Raw genomic sequence first — 15,059 nt, 5'->3', positions numbered from 1 at the left:
CAATTTTTCATAAAGTTGTGCTGCACCATTCGAACAGCCATTTATGCCTTTACCAACTCTCTCCAAGCTGAAGAAGGTTGCTTCACCCTACTGAATAGCATGGCTGGGCTTGAAAAGAAAATTAGGTTCCTGAATCATGCAAACGGTACCTGAGTTGATACCAGGGTTTCCCAAACTTTGGTCTCCAGCTGCTTTTTGAACTCCAACTCCCATCATCCCTAGCTAGCAGGACCAGTGGTCAGAGATGATGGGAATTGTAGTCCAAAAAGAGCTGGAGACTCAAATTTAGGAAACCCTGGGCTACACACACACACACACACACACACACACACACACACACACACACCTGTTCACCCGAGGAAACCAGGGGCTGCCTTCTTCTGGCCCTCTCTCATAAGATAGCAGTGGGAAACCTATGGCCTCCCAGGTGTTGTTGAACCCAAAGTCCCTTCAGCCCCTAGAGAGGCTGCATTTAGCTGCTAGGCCTCAGGCTCCCTACCCCACCAGGCCGTCCTCGCAACAAGCCTAGACTGGAAAACAGGGGCTCAGAGGTGATTGTCACCACAATTATTATTGTTGACTCACGACAAAATTCATCCGATCTCCACTGCCCAACTGTGGCGTTTGCTGCCTGACAACTTCCAGCATAAATATGGAGAAATTCGCACAGTACCGTCCGATTGCCCGCAGATGTGCAAAGATCATACGTGCAGCTTTCCATAAAGCTGGAGAGAGGCAGAGCCTTTGCACAGTTTGCAAAAGGACCCGGAGATTCCTTCAGGATGCCGCAGTACTCTGGGCTGGAAAAAAGAGCCAGTTCAGTTGAAGGGCAGCTTGGCAACTCTTGGGTGTCCCCACACTGGTCCTCCGCATAGTGCACCTGCCAGCTTTTAGCAAACAGAGCTGCTGATGCCGCGAGGGATCGGTTTGGAGTCGAGAAATCATCAGTGGGGTTTTCATTCAGGGTTCCACAGAGGCCACAGGTGGCATTATGGTAGCTGGCAGGAACAGCAACCTCCACATGTTGACTCCCCTTGTAGGAAATTTCCACCCCTAGATCAGTGGCTATCGTAGTTGAGAATCCACTCTGATGCACTCGGACCTTGCCACCAAGGAGGGTCACAGGAAGAAGGCTCTTGATTCCATTGATCTAGAAGGGGGTTCAGCAGAATAAAGCAGAGTTAAAAGCCATAGCTTAGCTCTGGCTAAGATTGTAAGATTGTACTTAAGAAAGTGATGCTGGTGTTTAAAGCCCCACATGATAACAGTTCTGGATAGATCTGAGATCTATCCAGACAGACATCCGAGATCTGAACTCATGGAATTATGGACACTATTATGTTCCTGTATCTATTCCAGTATTCACCTGCAAAGAAAGCAGGATCATAGCTCAGTGTGGTGCAGGATTCATAGGCTAGCTCAGGGGTAGAGAATCTGTTTTGCAGATTCCCTTGAGCGAAAATGGTGTGGGGAGAGGGGAGGCTGCAAAGAGAAAAAGAAAAATAGTAAATAAGGGAAGAAGAGCAGAGGGAAATCTGGAGAGTTTAGGATTTATCTTGGCTGTTGAATTCAAAGCACTTACCATGACATGCCCAGCAGAATTGGCTATTACAGCAATGTCCTGTCCATAGACCATCATGCGCAAGTGCTCTATCTGTGACACTTCTGGGGTTTTCCCTGAAATCCCTGCTTCCACCCGATAATACTCCAGGCTGCGGTTGTCTGAGGGTGCACACATCTGAGACAGCACATAAACACAGTTGCCTTGGAACTGATATAGTCGGCCATCAAAGGTGGTGTAGTGTCGCCCACCTAAGGCGTGGCAGGTGGCCTTATGGGTGGGCCGGCACACATGGTACCAGGAATTCGGCTGGCAAATCTCATCTGCAGAGCACCCACTGGCCTGGCACGTCACCCTGGGATCTTCAGACGTGCACTGGCACTTCTCCTCGCAAGCTGATTCAGTCCAGAAGGTGGCACTGACTGGCAGGAAATTAGCTATCAAGACAGAATGCAAGTCATAAGCAACTTAAGTGACCAGAAGGGATTGTGCCAATAGCTTGCGCAAGAGCATTCTGGTTTAATTATAGTCACATTACAAACCCAACTGAAGCAATAGCCAATGCAAACCTCACACATGAGGTTAGAACAGCACATATTAGTCAAAGCAGGAAAGAGATGCTAAAATTTAACGGCAATAAGATGGATATACAGAAAATCTGCCTTATACAAGGTCCACCTAGACAAGGCTCTCCAAGACATTTCTGCCTTCATCTGGCCACTTCACTGAAGATGTGAAGCATCAGCTGTACCACCGACCGATGACCCTTCCCTTATGGCAGAGGTGGGGAACCTCCAACCCACAGGGCAACTAGGCCTGCTCATTTGGCTCCCAAGGGAGTTGGGGGCAAGTCAAGGCACATCCACCTGTCCTACACCTGATGCCATATATGATTTCAGGTGTGTGATAGGTAAAGACATGAAAGGACCCATGGCTGTTAGTAGGCACTGCCAATCAGCTGATTGGTGACACCTGCAAAGCCCTGGTGGTCAGCTGACTGTCCATGCGGGCATAAATGGGTCACCCAACATTCTGACATTGGGTGATTGATAGCTGGGCAGGATCATCCATGGCAGGGGGATAAGGATCTGGCCCATTATCTGGATCCAGTTTCCCTACCCTAGGTCTTACCCTGTTGCCATGCTGCTGTCTGCATGGCTACCAACAGGTGGTGTTGCAAATCACAGCATGGTGGCACATTTCTGAGAGCTGCTGGTGTCCAAGGAGAAGGGGCGCAGAGGAGGGAGACAGAGGTAGGTGGGCAGGGCACAAAACAGGATTAGGCAACTGCCCAGCTACCATCCTGCTATGCTGCCTCTTCCTTGCCCTCTGCCATTACCATCCTGCCATTTCCCTCTTCCTTGCCCTCCACCTCTGATCTGAAACAGCATCCTTGGAGTGAAGCAGGCAGTATAAGCAGGAGCAGTGGGAGGAGGTCTAAGGGAAGTGGGTGAATTTGGTGAGGCCTGGGAGGACAGGGGTTGGTGGGTGTGGAGCTGGTAGCAAAGCAGATGTTCTATTCTTCCCTTACAACTCTACCCAAGATTTTAGAAGAATTTGATCTGAATCCTTCATAGCTCTTCTAGATGAATCGCAATCAACATACCTTTGTAAACACAGCCATTTGGCACTGCAAAGACATCCACCTCAAAGATCCAGCGCCCAGGGTCCATGATGTTACTCGTGGAGCTGACGTTAATGATGTTTGGAGTCCAAGATCCAGGGATGTTGAAGTAGTTGTTTGCATCCCCATTGTTAAATCCAGCCTAGAAGAGAGAAATGGAACATGAGCAAAGGATGAGAGTTCTGCTCATGTGTCTCCAGAATACATGGTTTGCTAGGTAACTTCACTTCCTCCTGGTGACATAACATACAGTGAACTGCTGAACTGGATCAACCAGATCATCTACCTTCATCAATCAGGTGCCCTTTTGATGTTTAGGACTACTACTTCTTTTCAGCATGTAACCACAGGTGGGACTTACCTGAGCAGGTGTGCCCTCCAAGCCGGTGTGAGCATCTCCACCACTTGCCTGCCCTGAGATCCACTGGATGTCCTGATAGTTCAGTATAACGAAAGACAGTTTACCATTGGAGGTTAAAACAGCCTGGAATGTGTTCACCTATACAAAACAGGTGTCAAATGTGGGATATGTCAGTCTCATGTAACCAACATGCTTAACTCTAATTAATGCATTAAGGAGTTAAGGTAAAGGTAAAAGGTAAAATGACCCCTGGATGGTCAAAGGCAACTGTGGGGTGTGGCACTCATCTCGCTTCAGACCAAGGGAGCTGGCATTTGTCCACATACAGCTTTCTGGGTCATGTGGCCAGCATGACTAATCTGCTTCTTGCACAATGGAACACCATGATGGAAGCCAGAGCGCGCGGAAAGGTTGTTTACCTTCCCACCGCAGTGGTACCTATTTATCTGCTTGCAGTGGTATGCTTTCAAACTGCTAGGCTGGCTGAAGCTGGGACAGAGTAAGAGGAGCTCACCCTGTTGCACAGATTCGAACTGCCAACCTTCCAATTGGCACGCCCAAGAGGCTCAGTGGTTTAGACCACAGCACCACCCACGTCCCTGCTATTAAGGGGTTAATATCATAGAGTAAGTAGTCCTGCCAGGCTTAGCTGGGTCCCACATCCTCACCTTGGAAGGAAAGGTTACCAAACTCTTTGTTCTTTCTCTTTCACTATGTGAACCCTTTATGTAAGGATGTCTAAGCTGAATGCTCCAAGCTTAGACCACATGGCTTTAGCAAGCCATCTTTGTGTTTCTATACAAATAATTTAGAAGTATTAACCACTTTTTGAAACTAAGTTGTGCTGCCTGTCTTTTCTAGCTGCTGTATGGAAAAGCGCATGAATCTGACCGTCAAAGAGTTTGTAAATAAACTATTTTTAACTTGTCAAATGTGTTTTTTATGCTAAGTGGGAAACTTTAAAAGAAACTTAGAAGGGGATATTTTAAATGTCAAATGGCCTATATTTCCACACTTTAGTTTGGTGTATGTTTTGTTATTTTAAATCTCTGCTGGGACTCTCTCACCAAATAACACTTGCCCCAAACTTGGATCTAGGCATCCAGGGAATTCGCCTTTTATTCTCTAACCCAATTACTAAAAACCAACACCAAATGCATGATCAATGGGTAATATCAGCACCCTCTTCCCTACAGCAGGTGTATAATGACTGGTTGTCTCTCATATCCATATGCTTTGCACTTTTTCCTGTATAATGTGGAATAGCATCAGCAATAAAACTCGGTACCCAGAGCAGAGTTTCTGTGAGGCCACAGCTCAGTGTTAGAGCTTGTGTTTTGCATGCAAAAGGTCCCAGGTTCAATCCCTTTATATACAGGTAGAATAATGCAACTGGAATGTAGATGGGTACAGCTTGCCTTTCAGTGGTCAATTCCTTCTTCTGAAGCTCCCTAATTTACCCATGTACTGTATAAGAGGCAGAGGAGCATCCATAGCGTAAATCCACCTTCCTGGATGGTGAGGTATGTATTGTTTATAGCTTCTCTGGCCACTCCCAGACAACCCGTTTATTGAGCAGTTATCCTGGTTTGTTTGCAGGGAGGTTAGACAAAGTTGGCTAATCAATGAGCATCCAGTCTCATTTGTTTGCGGGAAAGTAGTAGGAGGATCCCCTTCATGGATCAATGCCTTGTCGTGGCGAAGGGGCTTGAATAACTCAGAGAAGCTATGAGCTATGCCATGCAGGGCCACCCAAGATGGACAGGTCATAGTGGAGAGTTTTGACTAAACGTGATCCACCTGGAGAAGGAACTGGCAAGCCACTCCAGTATCCCTGCCAAGAAAACTCCATGGACAAAGACAACAGGCATATAAAAGTTATGACGCTGGAAGATGAGCCCCTCAGGTCGGAAGGCGTCCAACATGCTACTGAGGAAGAGCGGAGGACAAGTACAAGTAGATTCAGAGCTGATGAAGCGGCTGGGCCAAAGCCGAAAGGACGCTCAGTTGCGGATATGCCTGGAAGCGAAAGGAAAGTCCGATGCTGTAAAGAAAAATATTGCATAGGAACCTGGAATGTAAGAACCATGAGTGGAGGTAAGCTGGATGTGGTCAAAAATGAGATGACAAGAATAAATATCGACATCCTGGGCATCAGTGAACTAAAATGGAAGGGAATGGGCGAATTCAGTTCGGGTGACTATCATATCTACTACTGTGGGCAAGAATCCCGTAGTAGAAATGGAGTGGCCCTCATAGTCAACAAAAGAGTGGCAAAAGCTGTAATGGGATGCAATCTCAAAAATGACAGAATGATCTCGATACGAATCCAAGGCAGACCTTTTAACATCACAGTAATCCAAGTTTATGCACCAACTACCGGTGCTGAAGAAAGTGAAATTGACCAATTCTATGAAGACCTACAACACCTTCTAGAAATGACACCAAAGAAGGATGTTCTTCTCATTACAGGGGATTGGAATGCTAAAGTAGGGAATCAAGAGATAAAAGGAACAACTGGCAAGTTTGGCCTTGGAGTTCAAAATGAAGCAGGGCAAAGGCTAATAGAGTTCTGTCAAGAGAACAAGCTGGTAATCACAAACACTCTCTTCCAACAACACAAGAGAAGACTCTACACATGGATATCACCAAATGGGCAGCATCGAAATCAGATTGATTATATTCTCTGCAGCCAAAGATGGAGAAGCTCTATACAGTCAGCAAAAACAAGACCTGGAGCTGACTGTAACTCAGATCATCAGCTTCTTATAGCAAAATTCCAGCTTAAACTGAAGAAAGTAGGAAAAACCACTGGGCCAGTAAGATACAATCTAAATCAAATCCCTTATGAATACACAGTGGAAGTGAGGAACAGGTTTAAGGATTTAGATTTGGTGGACAGAGTGCCTGAAGAACTATGGATGGAGGCTCGTAACATTATACAGGAGGCAGCAACGAAAACCATCCCAAGGAAAAGGAAATGCAAGAAAGCAAAATGGCTATCCAACGAGGCCTTACAAATAGCGGAGGAGAGGAGGCAAGCAAAATGCAAGGGAGATAGGGAAAGATACAGGAAACTGAATGCAGATTTCCAAAAAACAGCAAGGAGAGACAAGAGGGTCTTCTTAAATGAGCAATGCAAAGAAATAGAGGAAAACAATAGAATGGGGAAAACCAGAGATCTGTTCAAGAAAATTGGAGATATGAAAGGAGCATTTCGTACAAAGATTACCATAATCAAGGACAAAAGTGGTAAGGACCTAACAGAAGCAGAAGACATCAAGAAGAGGTGGCAAGAATACACAGAGGAATTATACCAGAAAGATATGGAGGTCTCGTACACCCCAGGTAGTGTGGTTGCTGACCTTGAGCCAGACATCTTGGAGAGTGAAGTCAAATGGGCCTTAGAAAGCACTGCTAATAACAAGGCCAGTGGAAGTGATGATATTCCAGCTGAACTATTTAAAATCTTAAAAGATGATGCTGTTAAGGTGCTACACCCAATATGCCAGCAAGTTTGGAAAACTCAGCAATGGCCAGAGGATTGGAGAAGATCAGTCTACATCCCAATTCCAAAGAAGGGCAGTGCCAAAGAATGCTCCAACTACCGCACAATTGCGCTCATTTCACACGCTAGCAAGGTTATGCTTAAAATTCTACAAGGCAGGCTTAGGCAGTATGTGGATCGAGAACTCCCAGAAGTGCAAGCTGGATTTCGAAAGGGCAGAGGAACCAGAGACCAAATAGCAAACATGCGCTGGATTATGGAGAAAGCTAGAGAGTTCCAGAAAAACGTCTACTTCTGCTTCATTGACTATGCAAAAGCCTTTGACTGTGTCGACCACAGCAAACTATGGCAAGTTCTTAAAGAAATGGGAGTGCCTGATCACCTCATCTGTCTCCTGAGAAATCTCTATGTGGGACAAGAAGCTACAGTTAGAACTGGATATGGAACAACTGATTGGTTCAAAATTGGGAAAGGAGTACGACAAGGTTGTATATTGTCTCCCTGCTTATTTAACTTATATGCAGAATTCATCATGCGAAAGGCTGGACTAGATGAATCCCAAGCCGGAATTAAGATTGCCGGAAGAAATATCAACAACCTCAGATATGCAGATGACACAACCTTGATGGCAGAAAGTGAGGAGGAATTAAAGAACATTTTAATGAGGGTGAAAGAGGAGAGCGCAAAATATGGTCTGAAGCTCAACATCAAAAAAACCAAGATCATGGCCACTGGTCCCATCACCTCCTGGCAAATAGAAGGGGAAGAAATGGAGGCAGTGAGAGATTTTACTTTCTTGGGCTCCTTGATCACTGCAGATGGTGACAGCAGTCACGAAATTAAAAGACGCCTGCTTCTTGGGAGAAAAGCAATGACAAACCTAGACAGCATCTTAAAAAGCAGAGACATCACCTTGCCGACAAAGGTCCGTATAGTTAAAGCTATGGTTTTCCCAGTAGTGATATATGGAAGTGAGAGCTGGACCATAAAGAAGGCTGATCGCCGAAGAATTGATGCTTTTGAATTATGGTGCTGGAGGAGACTCTTGAGAGTCCCATGGACTGCTAGAAGATCAAACCTATCCATTCTTAAGGAAATCAGCCCTGAGTGCTCCCTGGAAGGACAGATCGTGAAGCTGAGGCTCCAATACTTTGGCCACCTCATGAGAAGAGAAGAATCCTTGGAAAAGACCTTGATGCTGGGAAAGATGGAGGGCACAAGGAGAAGGGGACGACAGAGGACAAGATGGTTGGACAGTGTTCTCGAAGCTACGAACATGAGTTTGACCAAACTGCGGGAGGCAGTGCAAGACAGGAGTGCCTGGCGTGCTATGGTCCATGGGGTCACGAAGAGTCGGACACGACTAAACGACTAAACAACAACAACAGTAGGAGGATGTTGCATCAAAGCAACAGTTATCTCACACCCACACTACCCACTGCATTGTCTGGTCACTTTCCTTAGCACAAAAGGTCCAATATTCTGGGGAAGTGGATTTCTTGCACAGGACCTCCCCATCAACTACAATTGCACAACCAGAGTTTTGCTGGTATGTGATTGAATCCCAAACCATAAACAGCACATTCTGGAAGCACCCTATGATTGAATGGTTTGTCGCGTGTATATGAGAAAAACAAACATGAATTTAAAATTCAAAAGCATTCATTGCATTTGTTTGGCCCTTAAGGGTGTACCATTGAATTCATATGGACAATTTTTGAATGTGTACACGAGTGGGAGTGGCATCTTCCTCCTTTATTCCAGTGAATATTGTTTGCTTTTAGACTGCGGTTAACTGGAGCAGAAAGCAATAAGCCGTCTACTTACAGTTCCCTTGATTTTGTCAGCTGGTAGAACTATTACTCTGCTCTGTAATCTGGTCACGGTGTCCCAAGGGTTTAAAATTCTTAACCAGGCATTTAATCAGGATTTATTGTGACTTTTATGGCACATTAAATACATGCCAGGTTACAGTTAAACACAAGTAAAGCAGGGCCCAGGTTGCAATGGGAGAAAACAGCCTTTATTTTCACCAGATGAAGACGGCGTTTTCAATAAAACCACCCCTTCCTTCCCACCCCTCCTCTTGTAATATTTTTTCTGCTTTTTTCTTTTTTAAAATAAAGCCTTATTATAGGCTAGAGCTGGGTGCTATGGAGTGAGTATTACTGTAGCGTTCAAATCAGGAAAGGTTTGAGCAAGAATAGCCAATGTGGAGTCTTCCAGAAGTTGCATGGCTAATGGTCAGAAGAAGAAGAAGAGTTTGGATTTGATATCCCGCTTTATCACTACGCAAAGGAGTCTCAAAGCGGCTAACATTCTCCTTTCCCTTCCTCCCCCACAACAAACTAGGGATTATGGAAGTTGTAGTCCACTGACATCTGGCAGGAGCCCCTTTGGTAACCCCTGGGTTTGCAGCTGTTTGAACCAAAGTTTGAGATTTATTCATTGGCCACCTGAAGTTCACAGCAGATGGTGACACTAACTGTGCGAATGCAATTAATGTTCATCCATTTTGTTGCATCAATAGCAGCTGTAGGAAAGCCTGGGCAGCCATTATATTTGCTCCATATTGGATCCATGGAAGTGAATGGTTTAGGGCAGGCATCCCCAAGCTTCGGCCCTCCAGATGTTTTGGACTACAATTCCCATCTTCCCCAACCACTGGTCCTGTTAGCTAGGGATCATGGGAGTTGTAGGCCAAAACATCTGGAGGGCCGCAGTTTGGGGATGCCTAGTTTAGGGCCAAACTAGAAGGGATGTTAATTGTGGAAATGCAATCAACACACCTTTTTTGGTTCTGTAAGTAGCAGCTGCAGGGGAGACTAGGATAACCAGGTGCAAAAATGGGACAGGGCTCCTGCACCTTTGATAATTATGCCAAAAAACGGATTTCAGCAGGTGCATCTGCTGAAATTCCCTTGGACTCAACTATTAAAGGCGTAGGAGCTCTGTCCTTGTCTGCGTCTGGCAGCCCTAAGAAAGACCAAGCAGGGGCATGAGTAATTCTCCCTCCCTCCCTGCTGTGGTCCTGGCAAATATCACAATACTGAACATGTTATTTGCATTTCCAGCAAAGTCTCACATGGTACCACTAGCACATTCCCTTGAAATGCAAATAGCAGTTACAAGAAGAATTTGGCAGGGAGAGAAAAAATTAAATTTCTCCTCCCCAATCCCCTTGGTCCAGAAGCTGCTCAGTCTTCCCCACAGCTGCTATTTGCATGCCAGTGAACTGTACTCAGGCAGCCAGTGTTGTCATGTATACAGCTGTTTTTGGTGTGTTAGTGAAATGCCGTCATGAAGAAATGATCAAAGAATCGTACCTTGGAGGACAGGGATCCATAGAAAGCCACTTGGTCCCAAGTGGCTATGAAGGCCCAGGTAGCCGTGAACTTTTCACTCGGGAAGTAAGTGTTGATGTCACCTGTGACTCTCTGCAGGAGATGCTTTTCTTGACTCTGCCTGTAGTAGACCTCGCCGGTGATGCGGTTATCGACATCAGCCCAAAAGGGAGCGACAAAGGCCCGTCCATCCGTCAAGGGGAAAGGATCAGGAGTGAACTGGCTGACCGGCTTACCAAATGACACCACTCCATTATTGTTCACCTGGGGGGGGGGCGAGGTAAAGGTCCAGTCCACAATCATAACAACATAACATAACATAACATAACATAACATAACATAACATAACATAACATAACATAACATAACATAACATAACAACATAACATAACATAACAACATAACATAACAACAACCCAATGTACTTGGAATAATGCCCTAGCTTCTCTGTTAAATATCAAGCTAGCTAGCTAGCTGTCCCATTCCAAGCACCCTCCAAAGACACAGAGCAGAAAATTACTCAATGTTTCTAATATAGTTCCTCTTCATTAGGGTTGCCATATTTCAAAAAGTAAAAACCCAAAAGCTTTTTCCTAAGATCCAGAACAAAGCGCCACCTTTTGGAAATTCCCCCCGGACGTCAGTTCCGCCTTTGAAATCCTGGTAATGTCCAGGAAAATCCGGATGTATAGCAGCCCTATAACCAACCAGGCCTTTGGCTGATGAATATTCTCCAGCCTTTTACATGTGTCTGTGAGAAGGGGCGGGGTGGAGTATGTTTTTTTCTGTTTTGTTTTACTTATTTACTTATTTCTTTCCTCTATTTTATTCTGTGAACCACCCTGAGATCTTATGATGAAGGGCAGTATGTGAATCAAATTAATTAAGCAAAATAAAATAAAATGTCGTATTAAAAAAATAATGAAATATAATATAGTCCTCCATGCATACTCTCACTTTTCACTAAGAGTGGTCAGGTGAAAAAGAAGACAGGGGCCCCCACACTTTTGATAGTTGTATAGCTGCTCTTCTGTAAGACTCTTAAAGGAGTCCTGGGTTGTTGCAAGGTGTCAGTGGCCCATCTGCCAATATGTAGATCAGAGATGGGGAAGCTGTGCCCCTCTAGGCGCTGTTGGGCTCCAGACCAAACCAACGTGGTCAGAGATGATGGCAGTTGCAGCAGCAGCTAGAAAGACACAGATTCCCCTCTCCTGATGTACCAGTTGGACTATTTGTCCAACACTGCTGCCTTTAGAGGTGTGATCAAGCAACATGGCCATCTCTGATTAGAGCAGGCACCCCCAAACTGTGGCCCTCCAGATGTTTTGGCCTACAACTCCCATGATCCCTAGCTAACAGGACCAGTGGTCGGGGAAGATGGGAATTGTAGTCCAAAACATCTGGAGAGCCGAAGTTTGGGGGTGCCTGGATTAGAGAATCCCCCTCCCTCTGCCAACTTCTCCCCTGATTCTACAGAACGTTTTTTTATTTAAAAAGTAGATTATCCCAGGTGAAATTTTTGTCATCTTTGGAACATCATGGATGGTCCTTGCTTTTTGAAGGAAAGTGTGAAAAAAATTAACCTGCCAGTCCTGGCGTTCTTCCTGGAAGTCTGTGGACGAGATAGCCAATGTGATGCTATGCAAATGTTGCTGGACTACAGCTCCCATCACTCCCAGCCAACATGGCCAATGGTCAGGGATGATGGAAGTTGAAGGTCACCAAGATCTGAAAAGCACCACTACCCCTGGTCTGGGGTATCACAGGCTGGTTTTGCCTTCTAGACAGTTGGGGAATCTCCAGAGAGCTTTCTGCTGTAAATGGAAAGGGCTACAGAGGGTCATGAGAACCATCAGGGTGATACTTACATAAAGAGACTGATACCTCCTGGCGTAAAAGTAGAAGCTCTCAGAGATGGGGATCTGAGGAGATGCCCCGTCATCTGCCTTTGGGGTGGTTCTGTCCTGGTGTTTGGGTCCATACGGGTAGAGCAGTTCGTCTGAAGAGAATCGGGAAAGAAATCGTGAGTAATAGTAGGGAGGAATGTTGTGAATACTACCATGCAATGTCACAGCTTCCAGAAAGAAAATTGCACTTCATTTTAATATTTCAATACAGTGGCCATGTGGAAAAGAGGGCAGGGAAGAACTCCCAGTTTCAGAGACTGGGAGAAGAAAGGAAAGCTGGGAGGGTCTACCACTTTCTGTGAGAGAGAAGAGCTGCATTTGAAAGAGGACTCTGCCTTTTCTCCCCCCCTCTCCCATTTCTGTTTTTATTAGATTAGTTTATTTCATCTTATTGTGTTATGAAAAAGTTTTAATAAAATCTGGGGGGGATCACAAAAGTGTGACCACATCTTCACCTCAGCACATATTAGTTGAGCCCAGTGCAAAGAAAATAAAACACTTCAATGTAAATTGAGGCCCATTAATAGTTGCATAGAAAAGAGAGCCGGTCGTGCGCCGAAGGGCTGAAGCAACTCCTTTGTGATCTGCTAAAACTACTCAAATGTAAAGCAACTAGAGGGCATCACGTTGGGGGAGGCTGTTTGATGGGCTTTGGAGTACTTGAATTCAACTTACCTGCCTCAGCTACTTCTCCCAACAATAGCATCTGTAGTGCTAGAATTAGAAGCAAGTTAGTCAATGGAATTAGCAAGAGCTCAGGCACCTGCTGAACATCTCTAGTGCTATCCCTTTAACTCTAGGCTGCACCCAATCATCAAGAGGTCATGTACCATGCCTGACCTGCATGCCCTATGTTTGTTTCAAGAGTTGTGACATTACCAGGCCCTGTCTCAATGACACCAACACCTAGAGACATCATTAAACCCACTACTTGAGCCTCAGGCTTTGGGCTGCAAAAGATCTGATAGCTTCCTTTCCTACATACAGGGCTTCTCTAGGATTTGAGCTTAGGACCTATCATGCCCTATGCGAGAATCATCCCCAGTGCTGGGGAACCTGCAGTCTGTGGCCCTAATTATGCCTGCCAAGCCTTTTCATTTGGGACGGGAGGTTGTTTTAGGCAAACCACGCCCACCTGCCCTATACCTGACATATACGACCTCAGGTTGAGGGCAGGTAAATATATGGATGAACTGGAAGGGGGGTTGTAGGCACTGCCAAAAAGATGATTGGCAACATCTGCATAGCCCTGCACAGGCGCTGTGCTTTGCAAGCCCCAGCATACCTGCCAAGTTGCTGTCAGAGAAATAAGGGACCGGGCGGAAATAGCAGACCGGAAGTAGCGCTGCCGCCATTTTGGAACTGGGCGGAGCATGCTCAGAAGTGACTTTTGATGCTGCTTTGCCCAGTTCCAAAATGGCCACCGCGCCAGAAGTCGCACTGCAGCCATTTTGGAACTGGGCAAAGCAGCATCAAAAGTCACTTCTGAGCATGCTCCGCCCAGTTCCAAAATGGCCACCGCGCCAGAATAAACCGGGGAAAAACAAAAAAATCCGTTTTTTTCAGCTAGGAACAGCTAGAAAAACGGGGATTTCCCAGGGGAAATGGGAGAGTTGGCAGCTATGAGCCCCAGCAATCAGCTGATCCCCAGGGCTTTCTAAGAACAAGTCACCTGATGGGTTACCTGCTGGCCAGATACACTTCCCCCCATCTGACTATGGCCAACAAGTCAAGAAAATCTCTATCACTTGGCATGCATTGCTTCAGAGCAGAAAAGTCTTATTCATAGCACCTCTAAAAGCATATAACATAGCCCACAATGGCTAATACAGTACTGAACACAGGCTTTTTCATTGGCTCTCTGATCCTTTGGGTAGGCTTGGGGAGGGTGGAATTTTTTGAAGAAGAAGACATACTTACCCAGTGCTAGTTCTGTGAACAGTAGGGGGCGTAGTCTCATTATTCTTACCCTCTCCGTCACTTTTTATAACATGAACTGGGTTGGTGACCTATTAATTAATAAGTTAATTTGGATTTTTGCTTTGTTTTTGCTTGTTCTTTAAAATAGTTCAGTGGCGTACTTGTTTTTTAAACAGCAAGCCCCTACTTTAACCGAAATCCTGGGGTACACTGTGAAAATATAGCATAAGAATACACAGCCAGCAGTCTAAAGCATAGGATGTGATTTAACATAGATCAACCAAAAGATATGGATGTTTGCAGAACTTAAGGATTGTTTTTTTCTTATTCATATCAATAAAACAGTACTAGCCAGTTATAAATGAGTCTTTGTGTTTCTGTCCCTTAGCTAATCACATTTTGTTGGTCAATTTCTCTGTTAGGGCCAGTTTCCAAACTCTCTTGAGTCAATTCAGTAAGGACGTCCCGTTCTGGCATTATATTGTAAATGTTACTTTGAATATATTAATTTAGGCTGCAATCCTCTGGCCATTTTCCTGGGAGTAAGCGGAACTGAACACTGTGGGGCTTAACTCTGAGTTGGACTGCACATTATTTTATATGCTCAGGCTGTAATCTGAATCTTACTTGATGACATAGAAGTTTTACAGTGTGTCCCGACTCAGAGGTAAGTCCCATTGCACTCAATAGGGCTTCAAATTAGATATCAGTAATTATAGTAACAATTAAAGCAATAAAGTAAACTATGGTTGGCACAAACCAGAGTTGAGTGTGATTTGTTTTATTTAAAGTATTGATTTGCCCCTCTTTCCACCTAACTAGAGGCCTCCAAAA

General features: G+C 45.2%; 1 protein-coding gene across 1 annotated transcript; it reads right to left on the bottom strand.

Annotated features, from left to right (window-relative positions):
* Positions 1–495: 495 nt before the first annotated feature.
* On the bottom strand, positions 496–13,221 carry LOC118086738 (alpha-tectorin-like). Its single transcript, XM_035118730.1, has 9 exons — positions 13,185–13,221; positions 12,981–13,019; positions 12,267–12,397; positions 10,381–10,662; positions 3,547–3,684; positions 3,168–3,327; positions 1,583–1,998; positions 674–1,150; positions 496–525 (listed from the first exon to the last, which is right to left on the bottom strand). The coding sequence occupies exons 1-9, from the start codon at positions 13,219–13,221 to the stop codon at positions 496–498; spliced, it is 1,710 nt and encodes a 569-aa protein (XP_034974621.1).
* Positions 13,222–15,059: the final 1,838 nt, after the last annotated feature.

This window comes from Zootoca vivipara, chromosome 6 (assembly GCF_963506605.1).
Source record: "Zootoca vivipara chromosome 6, rZooViv1.1, whole genome shotgun sequence".
NCBI classification, from domain to species: Eukaryota; Metazoa; Chordata; class Lepidosauria; order Squamata; family Lacertidae; genus Zootoca; species Zootoca vivipara.
This window is presented reverse-complemented; position numbering and strand designations above follow the sequence as displayed.

Bases quoted from the DNA above. Each gene is read 5' to 3' on its own strand.
- LOC118086738 (XM_035118730.1), bottom strand. From the start codon at position 13,221: ATGTCTCTAGGTGTTGGTGTCATTGAGACAGGGCCTG. The intron at 3,328-3,546 runs GTAAGTCCCACC...TCTCTCTTCTAG, and splicing joins TGGAGGGCACACCTGCTCAG to GCTGGATTTAACAATGGGGA. The intron at 526-673 runs GTACTGTGCGAA...TTTCCAGTCTAG, and splicing joins CATCTGCGGGCAATCGGACG to GCTTGTTGCGAGGACGGCCT.